General features: G+C 33.7%; 1 protein-coding gene across 20 annotated transcripts in view; it reads left to right on the top strand.

The window, feature by feature from the left end:
• ATRX (ATRX chromatin remodeler) overlaps positions 1-23,722 on the top strand; it is a 284,412-nt gene that overhangs the window by 100,072 nt on the left and 160,618 nt on the right. For 5 of the 20 annotated variants that reach the window (XR_015158787.1, XM_086387277.1, XM_086387281.1 and 2 more), the window contains 5 exons: positions 254-367; positions 4,373-4,482; positions 6,231-6,298; positions 6,597-9,658; positions 13,912-13,984. Coding sequence is in view for 19 of the 20 variants with exons in the window: in XM_086387277.1 (XP_086243403.1) it covers positions 254-367; positions 4,373-4,482; positions 6,231-6,298; positions 6,597-9,658; positions 13,912-13,984 (3,427 nt within the window). In the remaining variant the exon portion in view is untranslated. The remainder of the gene's footprint in view (positions 1-253; positions 368-4,372; positions 4,483-6,230; positions 6,299-6,596; positions 9,659-13,911; positions 13,985-23,722) is intronic. The other 15 variants (XM_086387280.1, XM_086387285.1, XM_086387275.1 and 12 more) reach the window with 7 other exon arrangements.

Here is a 23,722-nt window from a genome sequence, read left to right as displayed (position 1 = left end):
ACAAATCAGTTCATAATACTTCCCCCCCCACCACCATTTTTTATGAACTATGTTTCCAACAAGTAATTTGATTGTTGACACCTGGCCCTTTTACTATTTCCCTGTTTTATTTATTATTGAGAGGTCCTTATATAAATATTGAAAGCTTGAAAGAAACAAAACTATGTTCCAGCAATGTTGGCTTTATCTGGAGTCTTGTACTTCACTTGCACATTTAATATGTGTAATGGTTTTTTAAATGAAATCATTCTAGGTACAGTGATTGTACAACCAGAGCCAGTGCTGAATGAAGACAAAGATGATTTTAAAGGGCCTGAATTTAGAAGCAGAAGTAAAATGAAAACTGAAAATCTCAAAAAACGCGGAGGTAAATACAAGTGAAAATGAAAACATGAGTTTAAATTGCTGTTTATGACCATATTGGAAAATCTGATGTACTTACTAAAAATACCTCCACTTTTCTGCCCATTGTTTTTTAAAAGCACTACTTAAAAATAACTTCTGTTTCTTTCTGAGCTCTGAAGCAGAAAAGGTTAAACACCATTGATTAAAATACCTTTGCCTTCAGTGGCTATTAAGTTATCTCAAGAAGCTTAGTATTTCCTTCTTACACATGTCAGTTCTGTAATGCTTATATGCCAGAATACCATGTGTTCCCTCTCACCTGAAAGAATTTTAGATTTGGACAAAGTCTTGCACGTGGCCTTCAGATAACTTTATACATATCTAAAACATTGTTTCAGAGAGTGATGAACATCTGCTTTAGTGTCACCTTGGGTGCTTATATTAAAAATGCAATTCCCTTGACTCCACGCGTGACGATTTAGAATTTCTGGGGATGATGTCAAGACCCTACTCCGGTTTGTTGTTATGTGCATTAAAGTCAGATATCTGTTGGTTTAAGGATATCAGTGTAGATATGAATAGGAAGGAGAAGGGAACTAGAGCTAGGAACCTTCCTTTCATCTGTCTCAGTCACCTCTTCCTTTGTCTGTCCACCCTCACTTACACACACAACAATTGGCTAGTCATCTGTAGAAAGTGAGCATGAGGAAGATTCATTTAAAAATTCACTACAGTGAAGTTTGTGTCCTACTTGTTTGTGTGTGAGTTTAAACTAGTGCCTGTATGTATTTTTGGGGCATATTAACAGAGCCAGAATCCGTTATGATAGAAAGAATGCGTCTCTAAAAGATAGAAATGACACTAAATTTCTAAATGGAAGTGTAATGGAAGCCTGTCTGTTTAATATTTATCATTTTAATTGTGAAATTATAGAGTAGTTCTTATTTTGCTGAAATTTTGTGTAGATTTTATTCCAGTGCTATATGATATCTTGGTGGTACCAGTAAAATATATCTGTATTTGTACAATAGTATATTGTATTAGATGTGTGTATAAATATATATATGTAAATTTTCAGATTCAATTCATTATGTTTAGAGATCAAGAAAATGTAGTTTAGTCTTTTGTCCACCAGGGGGTGTTCTGCCTCTTTCAAGCATAAGGAAGATTTTTTTGAGACTGCCATTGCAGCAACAGAGCTCACCAAACTAAGTAGTAGTCTTTAAAATAAGAGAATCAGCAAGTAGAAGATGATGATAAGGACCAGCAGTAAGAGTTTTCTTTCTTCTTATTTCTGGTTATGGATCCTCTAGGAAGACAGATAACTAAGTATAGTGCCTTGTGTCAAAATTAATATCTAGTGGTGTCTTTTGGGGAGGGACTCTGGAGTAGTCAGTGCCTCAGATATGGATAATGGCTAAAAGGAGAATAAAAAAGAGTTACAGTTATTGGGGAGGGTGATTTTAGTGCTAATTTACTATGCTGCTGGTATTTGGTCTGAGCTGATATGTCTCTGGAACATTTTATTGAGTGTTCTGTGTAAGAATGTTTATATTGTGCTTAAGGGAATATGTGTGTTTATAGCCATATGATAGCTAAATCTTTTTTGTTAATTTTTGTCTTAATAATTTGCTACATCTTTAAGCTGTCGGAAATCACATAGGATTTTAACTGTTTTTACCTATATACCCATGTATGAATGAACTAGTGATCCGAGGTACTGAACTGTTAGTTAATATTCAAACTTCATAGGAAGTTAGTTCTAAAATTGAAGTCTAATTTAGGAAACTGTCAAGAAGGTAAACTTTATACATAAAATAGTCTTATAATGATTTGAAACAAAATTAAACATAAAGATATTGACCATTTAAGGAGCCATTGTTTTTTTAAATACCATAGAAGATTTTGACATCCTTTCCCTAGTTCAGTTGTTAGAAAACATATTTTACATTTAATTTTTCTATATGACAGAATAATTCTCTCCTTAGGTTTGATAAAATGTATTGAGGTCAGAAATGAAAATGCCTCTTTTCCATTTATATGCTGTATTATAACCATTATTTCATAACTAAAAAAATAAAACATACATCCATAGAGAGATGTCTAGTAAAGTACCACTTAACCAGTTTACAATATTTGCTTCAGATCTCACTTAAATAAAGTATTGGTTTATTCCTATTTCCTCTTTCGCACTTCAGGTTGTGATTATTTGAAGTTTGTGTGCATATGTGCTGTTTCCATGCATGTTTTTATATTTTTTTTTTACCTAATTTTGCTCAAAAAGTATTTGTTTTTCATTTAAAAATATACATAGTAGTATCTGTAGATATCCTTTTTCAGCATTTTTTATTCAACTTTGATTTTGAAATGTATTCATATCAGTAAATGTATAATGGGTTTTTTACTTTTCACTGTTCTATAGAATTTAGTTATATAAGTAAATCACTATCCATTTCCTAAATGTGAAATTATTTCTAATTTTTTGTTTTCAAATTTTTCCCAATTGCTAGTTAGTACTTCAGTGAATATCTTTTATGATTCTTTATGCACATTTGGGGAAAATTCTCCATTGGATCACCTAGCTTTTTAAAATTCTTGAGTGATATATGTGCAAAAGCATAAAGAATATGCTTAATATTATCTAACATTGGATGAACATTCAGACTCTAGCTTTTCATTACTTTGTTAGCTTACATGAATGTAATCATTATTTGATATGAAAAAACACACTGTAAATTTATTTGTGTTTAAAGTACAGAATATATGAATACTCACAATCAAATACTAATGCAGGATGGTATGATTTAAAATAAAATATAAGCAGCTTTATAGAGTGTGATGGTGCCCTTATACTTTGGTTAACCTTTTTTAACTTCTGCAAGTAAAAATATTTGTGCTGATACTTGGTGCTTTGGACCTTAAAACTAAGAATAACACAAAATAGAAAATTAAAAGGTGAGAAATACCTATGTTGTTTTGTCTTTTTGTTAGGGACAGAGACAATTTCTTTTCCTTTTTTTTTTTTTAAGTCTTATTCCCTTCCCCCCCCCCTTTTTTTTCCTTCAGTGAATGAAGGCATTTTCACTGGCCTCTTTTGAGTCATATTCTACCATCTTATTTGGATAAGAGTTATTTGCACATCAGAGTCACCTGTAAAACTTTCAGTGGGTTAGGGATGGGAATGGCTGTCCCTGTTTTTAAAAGATTCTTTGTCTGATTCTAATTTTCAGTTGAGATTGTGAAGCACTGTGTAGAACTAGAGATGAGGGTGAGGCAGAAGTTCCTTTTATTCTTGTGTAGGTTATCTTCAATCTGTTTTTCTGCAGAAACTGTGGCATGGGACTCTGTCAAAACCCAGCCATTCTGAGGTTTTCCTGCCAAGATAGATATACCTGCCAATCTTATTTGTCCGTATTTGGAAATAGTGGACAGTGCTGATATGGACTTGACAATGGAGTAGATATAGAAAAAAGGCAGGTTAATGGGGATCGTGGATAGTATTGAAGGGACTTTGAGGAAGGAAATTGGTAATATAAAGTTATCAGGTTTTTACATACTTTTGAAAGGATCTGTATAGACAATTCCATTTTGAGAATAAAAATTTTATGGTATACCTAACTAAAGTATAGGGTTCCAAAAGAATCTATTCCATGTATTTCACTTGCTTCTCCATTCTTTAAGAACTGATGCTGAATTTATTTGTGAAGCAGTAGCAAAATGAAAAGAGCTCTTGGCACCTATTTTTAGAACTTCTTTTATGGAATCTCTTCATGTTATGTCAAGTTGTTGTGAGAAATAGAGTTTGCATCTGTAAAAGGGAACAAGTTAGCTCTGCAATTTGTCAAGGTTGTCATGTTTTTAGTAAGTCCATAAAATTATTAACCTTTTTATTTGTATCCAAAATGTCATTTTCCCAAGGATTATGAAGTATTTAATTTTCAATTTGAATGTTGGGAAATGCTAACTAAAATATATGTCTTTTTATATGTGTGTCTATGTGTGAATAATGGTCACTCTTTTCTTCTAGAAGATGGGCTTCATGGGATTGTGAGCTGTACAGCTTGTGGACAACAGGTCAATCATTTTCAAAAAGATTCCATTTATAGACATCCTTCACTGCAAGTACTTATTTGTAAGGTGTGTAATGATCTGTTGATAATTCCACAAATATTTGAATGCTTAACATGTGTCAGACTTTTGATGCACAGTGATGAAGATGGAAATGGTTTATGCCATTGGAGGGCATATACTGTAGTGGGGAAGACAGCCATGAAAGGGCCAATAAGTGCTACGATAGGGGAGATACCGTGTACTTTGGGAACACATGAGAAACCATTGTAATTTGGAATTGATATATAATGGAGATGATACAGCTGATGTCTGAAATATAAATAGGAATTAGCTTGGCAAAGTGGGATTGGTTCAGTATATTTTAGGCCAGAGGCAACATGATATTCAAAGACTCATAGGTGAGGGACAATGTGGTGTGTTGGAAAATTGCAGAGTATATGTGTGTGCACACATATGTTTTATAACCTTCCCTCTTTATAAACTCTAATTACTCAAATCTAAACTCTCCATGTAGAGTAGTGTTTTGACTTAATTTGGAGATTGTAGATTTTAAAAATATTTCATATGTATTGAAGATAATTTTAATAGTCTATGTAAACTTTTTTATAAGTAATACCTTGGAATTAATTTTAAATGTCTACTTTATCAAGAATATCATTTCCCCAACTCATATTACTGCTAAATTAATACTGTAGTAGTTTGTTTCCCAATAAAATATCTACTTGAATTGTAGGGGCAGACCAGACTTTCCTTAATTAGAGTTCCAATTGTAGATCTTGCATGAATTTTTGATAGATGTAGACCGACTGAGCGACTTCACTTTCCCTTTTCACTTTCATGCATTGGAGAAGGAAATAGCAGCCCACTCCAGTGTTCTTGTCTGGAGAATCCCAGGGACGGGGGAGCCTGGTGGACTGCCATCTATGGGGTCGTACAGAGTTGGAGATGACTGAAGTGACTTAGCAGCAGCAGACCAACTTAAGCTAAATTTACTGCCTAAGAGGCAGTAATTTGTGTCCTTCCTTTTCTTGAATTCAGTTCAGTCAGGCTTCTAGTTTTAAATTGTGACAGCTGAATTTTGCATCTATTGGATTTGTAATGTGCATTCCTTTTTTCTTGTATATGTAATTGTTTTTTTTCAAAGGCCAATCTATTGAGCCCAGGTCAGTAATCAGTAGTTGTCATCAGTGGTCATGGAACCTTCCCTTTTCTTTAGTTCCAGTGAGAAGGAATTTAAAGTCAGACAGATTTGGATTTGAATATCAGTTTTGCCTTTGTAATTGTATGACTTTTGGAGATTTATTTACATATTAATGAACCAAAGCCTTGTCTCTCAAATTGGGCAGTAATACTGCCTATCTTACAGAGTAGGTGTTGGAGATTTAAAGATAACATAGGGCAGAAAAGGATACTATTGCTCAGTTCTACACACAGTAGCTGTTTATATATGATGACTATTAAATTAGTATTAAGTAACAACAAATCTAATACATTTTTATGTAGATCCTTGGTAGCTAGCCATATGAGATCAGAAATTTGCCTTACCAAAATCTTCTATCAATTTTTATATATGGAACAGTGGTACTTGATGATATGGAAATCTGTTTTAATTTCTTGAGCTATTCTTGTGTCTCTAAAGTACTAGTTGGGGTGGCACAGTGTTTTTGCTTTGATTCTCTAAAACACACATACACACACATATATAGATACATTCCCTTTACTTTTTTAATGACTTAAAAAAATGAAGTTTTTCTCCTTTAAGAATGTTAAAAATTTTGAGTAAATTTCCCCTTTCTCTCTCTTTTTTTTAATAGAATTGCTTTAAATATTACATGAGTGATGATATTAGTCGTGACTCAGATGGAATGGATGAACAGTGTAGGTAGGTAATAAATCAAGATGAACTAAAATTCAGTGTTGTCTACTTGAGGGAAAATTCTTATATAGTCTGTTATTAAATCTTTTTTTTTTTGTGGTATCATCATTGATATCTTTAATGGAAGGTTTTCTTTTCCACATAGCCCTTGATTTATATCTTAATTCTCTAACAAAGAATAAGTAAATGACCTAAATTACTTTGCTATTAAATTGTTGGCAAGAAATTTTAATTGGTTTAGTACTATAAAGATTTAAAATGAGTTTCATTTTTGAATAATATTTTAATCTTTAAATAATTGCAGATGGTGTGCAGAAGGTGGAAACTTAATTTGTTGTGACTTTTGCCATAATGCCTTCTGTAAGAAGTGCATTCTTCGCAACCTTGGTCGAAAGGAGCTGTCTACAATAATGGATGAAAACAACCAATGGTATTGCTACATTTGTCACCCAGAGCCTTTGTTGGACTTGGTCACGGCGTGTAACAGCGTATTTGAAAACTTAGAACAGTTGTTGCAACAAAATAAGAAGAAGATAAAAGTTGACAATGAAAAGACTAGTAAAGTATATGAGCATGCACCCAGATTTTCTCCAAAGAAAAACAGTTCAAATTGTAATGGAGAAGAAAAGAAGTTAGATGATTCATATTCTGGTTCTGTAACCTACTCTTATTCAGCACTAATTGTGCCCAAGGACATGATTAAGAAGGCAAAAAAACTGATTGAGACTACTGCCAACATGAATTCCAGTTACGTTAAATTTTTGAAGCAGGCAACAGATAATTCAGAAATCAATTCTGCTACAAAGTTACGTCAGCTTAAGGCTTTTAAGTCTGTGTTGGCTGATATCAAGAAAGCTCATCTTGCATTAGAAGAAGATTTGAATTCAGAGATTCAAGCTTTGGATGCTGTAAACAAAGAGAAAAATACCAAAGAGCATAAAGTCATAGATGCTAAGTCTGAAACAAAAGTAAGAAAAGGAGAAAAACCTTGTGTTTTGGAAAGGAAGGATATTTCAAAATCAGAAGGTAAACTGTCAAGAAAGCAGGTGGATAGTGAGCATATAGGTCAGAGTGTTGCAGTAGAGGAACAAAGAGCACATAAAAATGACAGTACTGAACATAAGAAATCTGATAAAAAAGAACCTCAGTATGAACCTAGTAACACTGCCGAAGACTTAGACATGGATATTGTGTCTGTTCCTTCCTCAGTTCCAGAAGACATTTTTGAAAATCTTGAGACTGCTATGGAAGTTCAGAGTTCAGCAGAGTATCAGGGAGATGGCAACAGTGGAACTGAACAAGAACTGGAGACTTCTGTAAAATTAAATATTACTTCAAAAGACAACAGAGGAGGTATTAAATCAAAAACAACAGCTAAAGTAACAAAAGAATTATATGTTAAACTCACCCCTGTTTCCCTTTCTATTTCCCCAATTAAAGGTGCTGATTGTCAGGAAGTTCCACAAGATAAAGATAGCTATAAAAGTTCTTGTCTGAACCCTAAGCCAGAGAACTGTGAACTTGGACAGGAAAAGAATGATAATGAGCATTTGGCTAAAAGTGAAGTTCCGTTACTTTCAGAAGAATCTGATCTTCGAAGATCCCCGCGTGTAAAGACTACACCTTTGAGGCGACAGACAGAAACCAACCGTACAACATCTAATTCAGATGAAGAAAATAATGAAACAGTTAAGGAGCAACAAAAACTTTCGGTTCCAATGAGAAAAAAGGATAAGCGGAATTCTTCTGACAGTGCTATAGATAATCCTAAACCTAATAAATTGCCTAAATCTAAGCAGTCAGAGATTGTGGATCACATTTCAGATTCTGACGAAATGCTGACAATCCTCAAAGACATGCCCAGTATGAGTCACAGTTCTTCAGATACTGATATTAATGAACCTCATACAAATAACAAGAAGACTTTTTATTCAGAGATTCAAAGAGGGAAAGATGATAAAAGAAAAAGGAAACGAAAAAGTTCTACTTCTGGCTCAGATTTTGATATTAAGAAAGGTAAATCAGTTAAAAAGGCTATAATTTCTAAAAAGAAACGGCAAAACCAGTCTGAATCTTCTAATTATGACTCAGAATTAGAAAAAGAGATAAAGAGAATGAGTAAAATTGGGACTGCCAGAACAACCAAAAAAAGAGTTCCAAATAAAGAATATTATGATTCTTCTGAAGATGAAAAACACAGCAAACAAGGAATGGATAATCAAGGTCATAAAAGTTTGAGGACTGCACAGGAAGGACCATCTGATGATGTTGAAAGGAAACAAGAGAGAGAGAATTTCTCTTCAGCAGAAGGCACAGTTGATAAAGACAAGACCATCATGGAATTGAGAGATCGCCTCTCTAAGAAGCAGCAGCCCAATGTTTCCTCAGAGAGTGCTGATAAGCTTTGTTCTGGGAAAGAGGAGAGTTTTAATTCTCCAGAAGATAAAAAGGTTGCTGAATCTAAAGGAAAGAGTAAGCACCAGCGAACCAGAATGTGTCAGAAAATACTGGGTGGCTTATGTGATGTTGCTGAGAAGTTCTCAGAGAAAGAACAGAGTGATGAATCCTCTGAAGATGATAACGAGCAGAGCAAAAAGGAAATTGAAGAAAAAGAAAAGAAAACTGCAGACTTGAATAAAAAAGTGATGGAACAAGAGTATGAATCATCATCTGATACTACTGAGAAATTACCTGAGGGAGAAGAAATTTGTGACTTTCCTAAAAGCATAAAACAAAATAAGAGCTCAGCTGATGGGGAAAAGAAATGCAAAAAAATTAAAGATAAAGCTTCTAAAAAGAAGGGTGAATTATCTGATAATTCTGAGAAGTTACCAGGGAAAAGAGAAAGTTGTGACTCTTCAGAAGATAAGAGGAGTAAGAATGGAACATCCAGTAGAGAGAAGAAAAGGTTCAACTTGCCTGAAAAGAGTTCAAGGAAGAGACAGGATTGTTCATCATCTGATACAGAAAAATATTCCATGAAAGAAGATGATTGTGATTTTTCTGATAAGAGACCAAAAGGAATAGAATTAAGGGAAAGAAGGAATTTAAATTCAAATAGAAATAGCAAGGAAGTACAAAGTGGCTCATCTTCTGATGTTGAGGAAAGTTCTGAAGATAATAAAAACCTGAAGAAACAAAGAGCTTTAGCTAAAAAGAAGGCAGGCAGTATAAAGGAGAAAATGAGAAACTCCTTGAGAACAAGCACTAAAAGGAAGCAGGCTGACATTACTTCCTCATCTTCTTCTGATATAGGAGATGATGATCAGAAATCTGTAGGTGAGGGGAGCAGTGATGAGCAGAAAATTAAGCCTGTGACTGAAAATTTAGTGCTGTCGTCACATACTGGATTTTGTCAATCTTCAGGTATGGGAAAACAAATAGAATATTTATACTTTTCCCCTCTTGAATAACTACATTGTTTATTTTCTCTGTAGTCAGTCAAATGCAAGGCTACTTATTGTGTAGGAAAACACCATTTAAAAATTCTTTAGAGATTTTCTAGAACCTCTTTCTCCAATTTTTTTTGTCACCATTGGGAGGTATTTGAAACATTATTAGTGTTCTGTATCATGTATACCAAATTTGTTGGGTAAATTTCTTTATTAATGTTTAATGCTTTTCTTTGGAGTAATGAAAAGTAATTTATGAAGGAAAATCAGACTGTTGATAGTAGTTCAGTGGATATTTACTCATGTAATGGAGATGAGTGCTTGTTATGAGTATGACATGTTATGTGAAAGTTTTAACTGCTTTGCCATGCATCTGACTTTTATTTTTTTATTTAATTGGAGGCTAATTACTTTACAATATTGTGGTGGTTTTTGCCATACATTCACATGAATCAGCCCTGATTTTTAAATTGGGCACATTAACTTTGTGTCTATGAAATCCTCTGAAAAATTTAAATTTACTTTATTGAAACCTATTGCTGATGCTCATCATTTTTTTTTCTAATAACATGAACAGATGTTTCCATTTTTAACATTAACAAAAGAAAAAAAGAAAAAAATCCAGAAAGTACATGGATTACTCTACCCTGATGAGATAGAGCACTAGGACAATAAGGGTGTGGGTCAATGATACCCCCTCAAAAAATTAAAAATATTTATCATTATGGCAGTTCTTTAAAAAATAGTTGTGTAATAAATGTACACTTGTTGCTCATATTGTATTTTTTAAGTCAATAAAACCTGTCAGTTAACCAAGGACACTTAAAATTTATTTTAAAATTTTTGTAAAGGAGATTGCAGTTACTATTGTGTTTCCAGCAGAACATACGAACATTTACATGTAAGAGGAATAAGCAGTTCAGGTTAGATATTGCTGCCAAGTAAACTTTGGTACCACCTTACAAAATTTTAAATTTTGAGAACTTAGATTTTTGAATTGCGTATAAGATCGTGAACTTGTATTCAAAACATAATACAATAGTTGCTTTGATATCAATTCAATGTTTTGGTTATCAGGTTAGTCGAAAAAACTCTCATTAGGATTAGAGTGTGAGAATAATAAATTGTGATTAGTTACATGGAGTATTCTCATTTGCAAATTCTAGACTGTTGGAATAATCAAACTTTGTAAAACTGATTTCCATGACAAAACAGCTTCCCTAGTGAAATCTGCATGTTTGATTTCAGATACTCATTTTCATCTCCCCAAATCTCACTTGACACATATGAGGGTTTCTATGAGAATTATAATTCTCATGCTTAGAACTGTTAATAACTATTTTAATAAGTAATATGTATTGATTAGCTCTTAATTAGAGATGGCAACATATGGCTAATACTCAAGAGGGTTCATGTCCCTTTTCTCATGTTTATATCCAGAAAAGCCTTGAGAATTCTGCACTTCAGGCAAGATGCCAGTCTCTCAACTGTTGGGAGGAATAAAATTTGTTGTTCATATTTTCTTCACTCAGGGTATTTCTTGGACTGATTATACTTTTAGATGTAAAAAAGGATAAATTTGTTAGGGAATGAACTCATCTAACAATTGGACGTTGTCAACTATACTTAAATAAAAAAATAAATAAAAATTGGACTTTGTTGGTAAAAATACTTAGTCAGAAAAAAATATTCAGGGAATTGCAAATAAGCACTATGTTAAAAGCACTGATTTCCAGGATAAGTTTGGGTGTGAGTCAATGATAAGTGGCATTCCTTAAGAATTTGCTTGCCTGTATACAAAGCATGCTAAATTTATCTATTCTCCTAATACATCCAACTTAATTCAGGTGACAATTTTTATGAGCTCTTAAAAAGCCTACCCTGCTCCCATGAATTTAGAGGATTCCAATTTATTCAGCAATAGTTGGGAATCTATTACAGTGTACAACATTTTCTAGTTGGTCTCAGGAATGGCATGACTAACCATGATAAGGAACATCGTCCTAGGAGATTGCAGTCCAATGAGCAAGATAGACATAGATAAGTCATCATTTTTTTAAAAAAAAGAATACCAGGAGAAAGATGTAAAACTAAAACGAGTCTGTGTAATAAATAGTAGGTGAGCCAGTTATCCAAATATTGGAGGAAGACTTAAAAGAACAGGTAGTATTTGAACTCAGATTTGAAGAATGGGTCAAATTTTCAAAGATGTGGTAAGGAGGAACAGCACTAATATCACTGCTGCTGCTGCTCAGTCGCTTCAGTCATGTCCGACTCTATGCGACCGCATAGATGGCAGCCCACCAGGCTCCCCCGTCCTTGGGATTCTGCAGGCAAGAATACTGGAGTGGGTTGCTGTTTCCTTCTCCAATGCATGAAAGTGAAAAGTGAAAGGGAAGTCGCTCAGTTGTGTCTGACGCTCAGCAACCCCATGGACTGCAGCCTTCCAGGCTCCTCCGTCCATGGGATTTTCCAGGCAAGAGTATTGGAGTGGGGTGCCATTGCCTTCTCCGAGTAATATCACTAATAATATTTAATTTGAGGATCGATCTGTTCGAATGAAGTATTTATTGTGAGTTTGCTAAGGTTAATTGGGACATTTACTTTTGTCTTTCTACAGTTAGCATATTTCTATCCTGAACCTGTAGGTGTCTGTGAATTTTTTTCTTCAACATTTTCTCCCAGTATTTTTTTATGAAAAAATGTTAAATATACTGAGGAATTTCTACTGTTAACATTGTACTATATTTGCTTTATTGCATACTTTACTTTATATATCCTATCTATTTATCCATCAATGAACCTAACTTTTGCCCCCTCTTTTGTTTATTTTGAAATAATTATAAATTCACAGGAAGTTGAAAGAAAATATACAGGAGGTCTTGGATGTCTTTCATTAATTTCCCTCCAATGGTATCAATCTTTCATAATTATAGTACAGTGTCATAACCAGGAAACTGATGATTTATTCAGATTTCATCAGTTTTACATGCACTCCTTCATTTGTGTGTATGTGTGGTTGTGTGTGTGTAAGTATAGTTCTGTGCAAAATTTGTATCATGGGTAGCTTTGTATAGCTACCACAACAACCAATATATTGAACTGTTTCATTACCACAAGGTTCCCTTGTGCTACCTGTATGCACACTTCCTTTCATATCGCTATTCTTAACCTGTGGCAACTGTTAATCTGATTTCCATCTATGTAATTCTGTTATTTTGAGATGGAATCATGAAGTGTATAATCTTTTGAAATTGTCTTTCTTCACTCAGTGTAATTAATGCCCTTGAAATCTTTGATGCATTTGAATAATTCTCCCTGATTACTTCAGCATATATAGTGTTAACTAGGGTACAATGTTTGTTTTTGAGGCAAAATTTACATACAATGAAATGTACAAATTTTCTTAATCTCTTTATGCTGCTGCTGCTGCCGCTAAGTTGCTTCAGTTATGTCCAACTCTGTGCGACCCCATAGACGGCAGCCCACCAGGCTCCTCTGTCCCTGGGATTCTCCAGGCAAGAATACTGGAGTGGGTTGCCATTTTGTTCTCCAATGCATGCATGCATGCTAAGTCGCTTCAGTCGTATCTGACTCTGTGCGACCCCATGGACAGCAGCCCACCAGGCTCCTCTGTCCATGAGATTCTTCAGGCAAGAATACTGGAGTGGGTTGCCATTTCCTTCTCCTAATCACTTTATAATTTTAATCAAAAGATAGAAATGTTACTTTTTGTAAGGAAATAAGTTTTACTGTACTTTCTCTGGGTGATTCTACTTATGAACACCATACAAATTCAAGTATATTTTACAGTTACTTGGTATCACCAAGTATTGGTAGCATTTAAAAAAAAATTCTTCAGTGATACAGAAAAAGTTAGACATCTGCTAACTTTAAACGGGTCAGTAGAAAGCCTACTTCAGTGAGAAACTTACGCTAATATGATGGTGAATGATAAAATATTTGTTACTAGGAAGGATGAGCTTTAAAATTCTTGTGCTGTGGGAAGAAACTTTGAAATATATAAGATCCAACTATTTATTATTTTGCTGCTGACACTTCTTAAATTCCACATTGTATTTTCCTTATAAATTCTTTTTATTCATGTTTTGGATCCCAGAGTGTAGTTTAGGACTCACTAGTTCTTTTAAAGTTTTTGGCTTTCAGTTTTATTTTACATGGTTTTACTTATGTAGATAATTTTAAGTACACTTTTGTTCCCTCAAGGAGATGAAGCCTTATCTAAATCAGTGCCTGTCACAGTGGATGATGACGACGATGACAATGATCCTGAAAATAGGTATGATTCCATCTGTAAGGACTTCAAAAAGATTATAACACACCCTAGGCATGGGCACAAAGAGCAGCATCGGAATCGCAAGCAGGTTGTAGAAACCAGGAGTGCCAGCTTTAGAAGGACAGACTCACAGTCTTCCTCCAAGTTTCAAAGAAAGGCCAAAAAATGGGCTAACTCTGAAACCTTAAGAGAAAATAAATATAAATATCAACACACCCAGCATAGGGTGTGTTATAAATACAGCACTGTCAATTGTTATGTTTCATGTAAACTGTGATAAGTTTTTGAGAATATTTTAATTTTGACCAATTATTTATTAGTCAAAGTGAATCATGTCTCAAAAATTGGTGACAACAGAAATCTCTATCCTCAATATTTGATTATTGTTTTAAATTGCCATCCAATGTAGTGGTCCTATTCATTAAAACCTATTCAAAGTGGAAAAAAGGGGACTGCTCAGATGATTAAGAAATTGCTTTAAAAATAGAAGTATCTATTTGCACAGTGTCTAGACTGATTTAGATTTTAACAGTTTTTCAAATAAAATAGAAGTAGACAGTTTGATAGTGTTAACATTAATAATACTTAAATAATAGGTTTAAATGTGAACATTGTAGTCTGTATAGATTGACTTAACTAAGGGATAGCTGGGAGAAGAAAAAAAAGATACACCCATGTCTTAGCAATGAGGAATAAAGAAAGTGAAGATATTAAAAAATTTATGTTTTTTACGTATCTTTTAAACCCTTCCTGAACTAGAAGATCCCCCAACACTCATAATCTTCATGGAGACAATGTGGTGTAATGGATGGAATTTGGGGATAATGGGCATAAGAATATCTGACTTCTAGTTCTAACTTTTCTGTGTGATCTTGGAAAAGTGATTTTTGCCACAATTTTCTGTTCTCTAAAATGAAAAGATTGGATGAAATGTTCTCTGATTAATTCTGGCACCAAAAATCTATGATAGACTTGAGATTTTACTACAGAGTACTATATTAATCATCCATTTATTCCTAATAGTAAGCTCTAATAACTAAGAAAACATGAAGATAAACATTAATTTTTGTGTCATAATTTTGTAAGGAATTAACTGAGTTATTAAATGCTATGGGGCCAGCTGTCACTATAGTTTTGTTATGTCTTGCTGATGCTGACAGGTTTTTCTGTTTCAAAGATCAACATTCTCCTAATTAATAGGATAGCATTTTTATTAAGGTGAATGAACAATAATTTTTATTCTGTAGTTTTGATTAGAGCTTCAGCTCAGTCGCTCAGTCGTGTCTGACTCTTTGCGACCCCATGAACTGCAGCACACCAGGCCTCCCTGTCCATCACCAACTCCTGGAGTCCACCCAAACCCATGTCCATCGAGTCATTGATGCCATCTAACCATCTTATCCTCTGTCGTCCCCTTCTCCTCCTGCCCTCAATCTTTCCCAGCATCAGGGTCTTTTCAAATGAGTCAGCTCTCCGTATCAGGTGGCCAAAAGTATTGGAGTTTCAGCTTCAGCATCTGTCCCTCCAATGAACACCCAAGACTGATGTCCTTTAGGATGGACTGGTTGGATCTCCTTGCAGTCCAAGGGACTCTCAAGAGTCTTCTCCAACACCACAGTTCAAAAGCATCAATTCTTCTGTGCTTAGCTTTCTTCACAGTCCAACTTTCACATCCATACATGACTACTGGAAAAACCATATCCTTGACTAGACGGCCCTTTGTTGACAAAGTAATGTCTCTGCTTTTTAACATGCTGTCTAGGTTGGTCATAACTTTCCTTCCAAGGAGTAAGCATCTTTTAATTTCATGGCTGCAATCACCATCTGCAGTGATTTTGGAGCCCAGAAAAATGAAGTCAGCCACTGTTTCCACTGTTTCCCCATCTATTTCCCATGAAGTGATGGGACCGGATGCCATGATCTTAGTTTTCTGAATGTTGAGCTTTAAGCCAACTTTTTCACTCTCTTCTTTCACTTTCATCAAGAGGCTCTTCAGTTCTTCTCCACTTTCCGCCATAAGGGTGGTGTCATCGGCATATCTGAGGTTATTGGTATTTCTCCGGGCAATCTTGATTCCAGCTTGTGCTTCTTCCAGCTCAGCGTTTCTCATGATGTACTCTGCATATAAGTTAAATAAGCAGGGTAACAATATATAGCCTTTTCCTATTTGGAACCAGTCTGTTGTTCCATGTCCAGTTCTAAATGTTGCTTCCTGACCTGCATACAGGTTTCTCAAGAGGCAGGTCAAGCGGTCTGGTATTCCCATTTCTTTCAGAATTTTCTACAGTTTATTGTAATCCACACAGTCAAAGGCTTTGGCATAGTCAATAAAGCAGAAATAGATGTTTTTCTGGAACTCTCTTACTTTTTTGTTGATCCAGCAGATGTTGGCAATTTGATCTCTTGTTCCTTTACCTTTTCTAAAACCAGCATGAACATCAGGAAGTTCACAGTTCACGTATTGCTGAAGCCTGACTTGGAGAATTTTGAGCATTTCTTTACTAGCATGTGAGATGAGTGCAATTGTGCGGTAGTTTGAGCATTCTTTGGCATTGCCTTTCTTTGGGATTGGAATGAAAACGGACCTTTTCCAGTCCTGTGGCCACTGCTGAGTTTTCCAAATTTGCTGGCATATTGAGTGCAGCACTTTCACAGCATCATCTTTCAGGATTTGAAATAGCTCAACTGGAATTCCATCACCTCCACTAGCTTTGTTCTAGTGGAGCTTAGTCACGGATAAACTCAGGTGCTGTTGTCTACTTATTTTTTGATTAAACATATATATCCAGTTTTTTTCAAATTTCATTAAATTTTATGTTACAGGCATTTAAATTTTATCCTTTTAGCATGCTTTAATTCGTGTTCATTTATTTATATTATTTTCTTGTAAATTATATGGCCTCAAATGTTATTGAAAGGCTAATAATGTTTAAAACATGGTATATCCTAATTTGCTTATGGGTTATGAACCTTAATTTCATATTTAACCACCAAATAAATGTCATTAGGGTACAATAATTTTTGTGTTAGAGCTTGTCAAAATATAATTTTTCTTTTAAGTTACTTGATCATATCTCTCTGTAACTGGCAGGTATTTTATTGAAAGGCATCTTTAATTCCATCTTTTATTTGTGATTAAAAAAGTACAACCATGTTGAGTACTTTTGAGAAGAATTTTCCTTTGAGCATGTTTTTCTTTATATCCAGTTTAATGTGCTTTTATAAAATATACCATTAATAACTTGTTTCATATCCAGTATACCAAAGAGGTATCTAATACCCATGTATTATCTAATAATTGGGATATAATACCTTTTTGAATTATTTTAGTATAGACAATGTACTTGAGCATATTTGAATATGCACTAAGCAAGTTTTAAAACTTTGTTTTCAGATCATGATAAAGTCTCAGTTATTTTTTACCTTTTACATTTTTGAGTAGGATATATTTTAGTAGATAGCATATTGTAATGATGTATAAATTTGTACACAATTGTGTATAAATTTCATATGCTTTGCCTTTTTAGCAGTATTGTAACACATTTTCACTGTTGATATTTATGGACAAGTAAATAGTGTATTAATGCAAATGGTTAATTATTTGGATGCAATAAATGTCTATAAAACTTTTTTCTTGTTCAAGCATTTAATTTTTATTATAATAGCTCTTTTCATGAGAGTTGAAACAATTTGTTAGAGCCAAGATATGCAAGCTAGTTTATAGTTAACAATGTTTTGGTATTTTTGAAATTGAGGAAGTGAATACTTTATAATTCTTAAAACATATGTTCTCATATATAGCATATATACTTACCTATGTGTGTCAAAGTTTTATGACAGATTTCATTATAATTTATCTTTTTCATTTTAAAGTTATAGTAGGTTTTGAGGTAATTTAAAGAACTTAATCATGTCCTGAATATTTTAGTAGGTGTGAATAAATAAGTTTGTTATTTTAGCATGCTATTATATAGTATCATTCGTATTCAAAAGTAAATGTATGCTATTGTGAGATAGAGTGGTCTAACTTGTAAAATAATTTCTATTTAATTGCATTTAGTAAACAGTGATAAAAGTTATAGGTTGAGCAACAGTTTAACTTTTATAATTTTTGTTTCAGCTTTTTAGAAAAAATATAAATAGATGAACTTTATATTTTGAATTTTGTATAACAGAATTTAATTCAGATTTTATAACAGACTTTATATACTTTTGGAAGGGAAAATGATATCAGTTTGTCAGATTATTTAAATTATACATGTAATTTTAAAGTCATTTATTTGAATGTGCCATTATGTTAATGTTGCCTTTCAAATGGGTTTAAATTGATTCTTTCATTAAAAGGATATTTAATGTTTGTTTTCATACCTGCACTGTAAATTAGCCTCAGTCATAACATAGTAGTGTATTTAAGATCAATAGTGATGGTGTTGAGGATTATTAAATCAGGCTTTTCTTTAGAGGTTGCATGTTAAACTATCACTGAAGAATCCATCCACCTCCAAAAGAATTATTTTCAGAATATTCTTTATTTGTATTTTTTACAGGGTGTGGAAAAAATTTAAAATTGAGCTTTTAAAGGAAAAAAACTAGATTGTCAGAATTTTTCCTAAACCTGCAAATTTTTTAAATCCAAAATTAGCTTAAAATTGAGGCTTTTTATATGTATATCCTCTGCTAACTGCTAAGTCACTTCAGTCACGTCCAACTCTGTGCGACCCCATAGACGGAAGCCCACCAGGCTCCCCCGTCCCTGGGATTCTCCAGGCAAGAACACTGGAGTGGGTTGCCATTTCCTTCTCCAGTGCGTGAAAGTGAAAAGTGAAAGGGAAGTTGCTCAGTCGTGTCTGACTCTTAGCGACCCCCATGGACTGCAGCCTACCAGGCTCCTCCGTCCATGGGATTTTCCAGGCAAGAGTACTGGAGTGGGGTGCCATTGCTGCCACACATATATATATTAATATTTACTTTATAGTAGAAAAATGCTTAGTTAGGTCAACTAATATTGCATAGTTTTTCTCATAATTTCTCTCAGTGGGGCTAATTTTTTTCATAGAAGCAAAATTTGATGTGGAGATTGCTTAAAGAAATTGCCCATTGTTAATAGAATTTCTGCTTCATTATTGTGGGACTACGTTGTAGCCTTAGTTTTTCCAGTTGTTATACCATTTGGTACTACTTTGCTTTTCAGACTGGAAAACATACAAATGATTATTTTTTTCCCCTACTAGCTTGGTGTATCCTCTTGATGCAGGCTCTGTGCTATTAATCAAGCATGTTTTGGGAAGTGATTAATGATTCCTGGATATTTTTCATTCTAATAAAGATATTTGATGATTGTTTACTTGGCTTCAGCAAAGATTATTGGCTCTAATATATGTCAAGTCCCTTCGACATACGACTTTGGTTTCTTTTTTAAGCACGTTTACAAATGTTCATCTTCTATATATGTCTTTAGCTGTACTCTACAAATTTGCTAAACTGCAATAATTTTTTTCTGTGAATTTTTTTTCATAGTGCTCCTATTTGATTTGCAAAATTGCTTTAGTTTTCATTGAGCTTTAAAAACAAAGATAGGTTTTAAATGAGTATTTTACTTGTTTTATGTTTGAATAAGGGTTTTAAATATCTGGCAATTTTAAGGCAATTTTTTTTCAATTTGCTTTGTCTTTCCAGTGCAGGTAAGTATTGTAAGTCAAGTATAATACAGGTGGTCTAGCCACTAGATATAATCTACCTGAGATATAAACATTATGTTCAGCCTTTTTTTCCTATTTTCTATTGTTTGGTGATATTGGGACTTTCAGAAAATGAGAAAAAGCTCCCATCCCCACTCCCCAAAAAAGAGAGAGTTTGGATTTTCTAGGGTGAGCAAAAACGGTTCATCTTTATGACTATATAGTCTTTGGATTTTGAAAATAAAATTAAGGCAAATTCTTTGATTTTACTTTTCAAGTATTGAATATAAAAAAATTGAACTAGTTCTTTAGTATGATCAAATTTCCTAAATTAATATCAATGTTAATAAATTTCTTATTAAAATTTTCTCTAAAATTGGCTTAGATTTTTACATAAAATCAGGAAATACACATTTTGTAATTTGAGCCCATGTATAAATTGTTAATAAACTTTGACTTCTTAATTTCATACAGCTTTTATCTTTCTACTCCTAAGATTTTTTTAAAGTTATTTGATACTAATTTTAAGTAAACGGTGAAGTTTTTCATTAAGTGCAAACATTATAGAACATGTGACTAAAATATTTCAAGGTGTTGTTTAGCTTTTTGGTTATTTAGTGACTTCATCATTAACTCACGAATAGCACTGTCTTTAGGTATAGATGATTATGCCTTGGTTATATTTTTTTCATAGAAAGGGTCATATCAAGATACTGGGTTCGTCAAAAAGTTCATTCAGGTTTAACCCAGTATCAGTTTTGGAGCCTTCCCTGGTGGTCCAGCGATTAGGACTCTGTTTCCACTGCAGTGGGGTTGGATTTGATTCAAGCCTAGCCAGGTGACCAAAAAAAAAAGCTAATTTTGAACCAGAGTTTAAAAAAATACTAATACAGATTTTGAAGATGAGGAATTCCTTTGTAGTTCTATGAAATGTTTATCTTTTATTCTCAACCTGAAGTATATAATATTTGTTAAAACAAAGCGTCCCTCCATACTAGAGGGATATGTGTTCCTCACCCTGTTCTCAAAAAAATTTTTATTGTGAGAAATTTTATTTATTCAACATTTTTTGACTGTAGTTATTTGAATTGTTTTATAGATCAACCTTTTATATATGGTGTGTTGTTTTAGTATTGCATTTACTTAGACAGTTGTTTTTTATCTCTAAAACTATAATCTTATTCAGAATTCTCTGTTTTAACTATTCTTTTGTGATATTATGCACAGAATGCAAAAAAAATTAATTTGTCACCTTTGTGTATGGATCCACAGTATTTTGGCCTTCTAAAAATGTGGTTTCATTTAGTATGAAACGAGATGCCAGCCCAGGTTCAATGCATGATACTGGATGCTTGGGTCTCGTGCACTGGGATGACCCAGAGGGATGGTATGGGGAGAGAGGAGGGAGCAGGGTTCAGGATGGGGAGCACATGTATACCTGTGATTGATTCATTTTGATATTTGGCAAAACTAATACAATTATGTAAAGTTTAAAAATAAAATAAAATCAAAAGCATCAAAAATAAAAATAAAAATGTGGTTTCATTTAGTTATTTTCTTCAACCCTATTTTCAGAATCTCTTGAAAGATAAAGACAGTAGATTGTTGGGGATATCTGAAATGGTCTATCAGTATTTTAGAGATAGTGCATGCTAGATGAAAGATGTTTACAACTCTTTTTTTAAATCTTTAAAAATGAAAGCTTTAATTCTTTCATTTTCTAAATACATAATCTTAAAAATTAGTGAAAACTTAAAAATCAGTGAGATATCTTTAAGAATGTGACTTTAGTGTATTGCCCTAAGCACTCATTAATTAGCACAGTAGTAGTGAATAAGTAGAAAATATAGACTAACATAGTAAAATTAGTAGCAGATTGGGATTTAGGAGCTTAGATTGTACTTCTGGCTTTGCCACTTATTAGCTTTGTTTCTTTGGCCAAGTCATTTCCCCTTTTTAAGCCTGTTTCCTCATCTATGAAATGACAAACTTGGACTCTGAGGTCCTTTCTTCAGCTCTAACATTTTGTGTTGCTTTTGTAATGGCTGTTTCTCTAAAATTCCCTGGTGCAAGAGATTCTCTTGATTATTCCTTTTTAAGAAACCGAGTGTTTTGAATTATCAATTTTTCTACCAGCCAAGAGGTGCTTTACTTTCTTTTCCTGTTTGAGTGCTTAAACAAGAGGCATTACTAATTTCCTTTCTAGGAAGGATCAGAATTGCCAAAGGCTTTCTTGGCTCGCTTGCTCTCTGTGTGATTGCTCATTTGTCTTTGCATTGTTGGCCTCATTCCTTATTTTATTTTTGCTTTATTTTAGTAGCTGGTGGTGCAAGGATAATAAGGCATTATCTTATCTTGGTATTCATTATGTGATTTAGAAGACTTAGCTTGTTTGAGTTTTGAGGTTCTATTATTTATTCTTTTATGCTACCACTTCTGATCATTGTTTGTGGGTTTTTACCCTCCTTTCCATATTGTTTTGCTTTCTTCCCATCTCCTTTCCTTCCCTTTCAGGAAAATGGAGAAGTAGCTCCATTACTTCTGGCTCTGCCAGGTTTTCTGCCACAAGTGTGGCACAACTAGTGCCTCTGATGCTTCTGATAGAGTTGTGACTGCTTTGCATGCTATACCTGCCCCAAGATGTTGTGTTGAGTATTGAGATTCTAGGGGCAGTACCTTGTTGCCTGGATGATTTTCTCAGAAACATCCTGGAAAACCTCAAGAAAGGAAACTTCAGAGCAAACAGAATCAACTGGGGATCATGACTATACATCCATCACATGCATTCCAGCATGGGTCTAGCTGAGGCCTCCAAAATGATGCTTTCCCAGCCTGAGCTGTTTCTCAAGTGATGATGTCCTTGAAGTTTCTGTGGCCCGTGACTCAAGAGTTAATGTAGTGGAGTTTCCCTTAAAGAATCTCACTGCAGGCTTTGTAGATGGGACACATCTCACCTCAACATGTTTAAATACTCAGGTTGAAGGTCAGCCTCAGCCCTTGGGTCTTTCAAATTAAGTTCTAACTTTGAGTTGTAGGTTATGTGATGGGCTAGTTGTATGATACATTAAGTCTTTGACCTATTGGACTTGAGCCATCAGCCATTATTTATGCAAAATTATTTTATTATTCTTTTTAGGGCTTAATGTATATGGCTACTCATTAGGCTTTCCTTTGCTCAAAAGGCAAATCTAAAACATCTTAGTAAGGTAAAGCTTAGGGAATCTCCATTACTCTGTATAACTTTCAGTTTGGAGAAGAATGAGCATTCTCTATAATTTTTTTTGCATCTAAAGTATCTGTAATTGTTCTGTATATTATGACTTTATTGAAGGTTGTTGATAAATCAAGTAATTCTTCAGTGTGCAGATCTCATTTCATTTTCCATGATTTATTGTGTGATTTTTCAGTTGGTATAGAATCTTATTATCTTACGTATTTCATGTTAGTTTTTTCATGACAGCCTAGAATTTTAGTATTTGTAAGTTTACATGTTTTGACTTTTCATTTAGTAGACTTATTAGGAATCTAGAGTGCGAAAGAAGAAATATGTGGTTTCCTAAAATTAACAACCAAGTCTTTATAGATTATATGGAGCTTATGACAGTTTTTAAACTTGTAAATGCAAACTAAAATCAGGTGATTGAACTAACCTTTAGAGTAACTAAATTAATAATTGTATTCTTGTTTGCTATTATTATACCACTCAAATGGTGATATAAGATCTTGTAACTGCAGGTAAACTGTGTTTTTCTATTTATAACCTAGTATCCAGTGCTTCATATTATGTGTACACACACGTGCACATACACTTATTCATTCCAAATCTGTGTTTTTACTCAAATTGGCTTGAAAAAGTCTTTCCTTGTTCATGGGAAATGATGATGTGGTATGTATAAAAGATAATTTTAGAGAGTTTTTCCAGAAGGATGCTTTTAATTAAAGAGTCACTCTTTATTTTGAAACTGTCTCCTAATTTGTGGAGGGTATGTTTATACTTTATAAAATGATGAAATAAATGATATTTGGGTTTAATTTTTTTTCTTGGCAAAATGTAAGTTGTCCC

The sequence above is a fragment of the Bos grunniens genome, chromosome X (genome assembly GCF_055505025.1).
Source record: "Bos grunniens cultivar Pamir isolate PY7600 chromosome X, Bosgru_T2T1.0, whole genome shotgun sequence".
Classification (NCBI taxonomy): domain Eukaryota; kingdom Metazoa; phylum Chordata; class Mammalia; order Artiodactyla; family Bovidae; genus Bos; species Bos grunniens.
The sequence above is the reverse complement of the archived record's forward strand: the minus strand, read 5'-3'. Positions and strand labels throughout refer to the sequence as shown.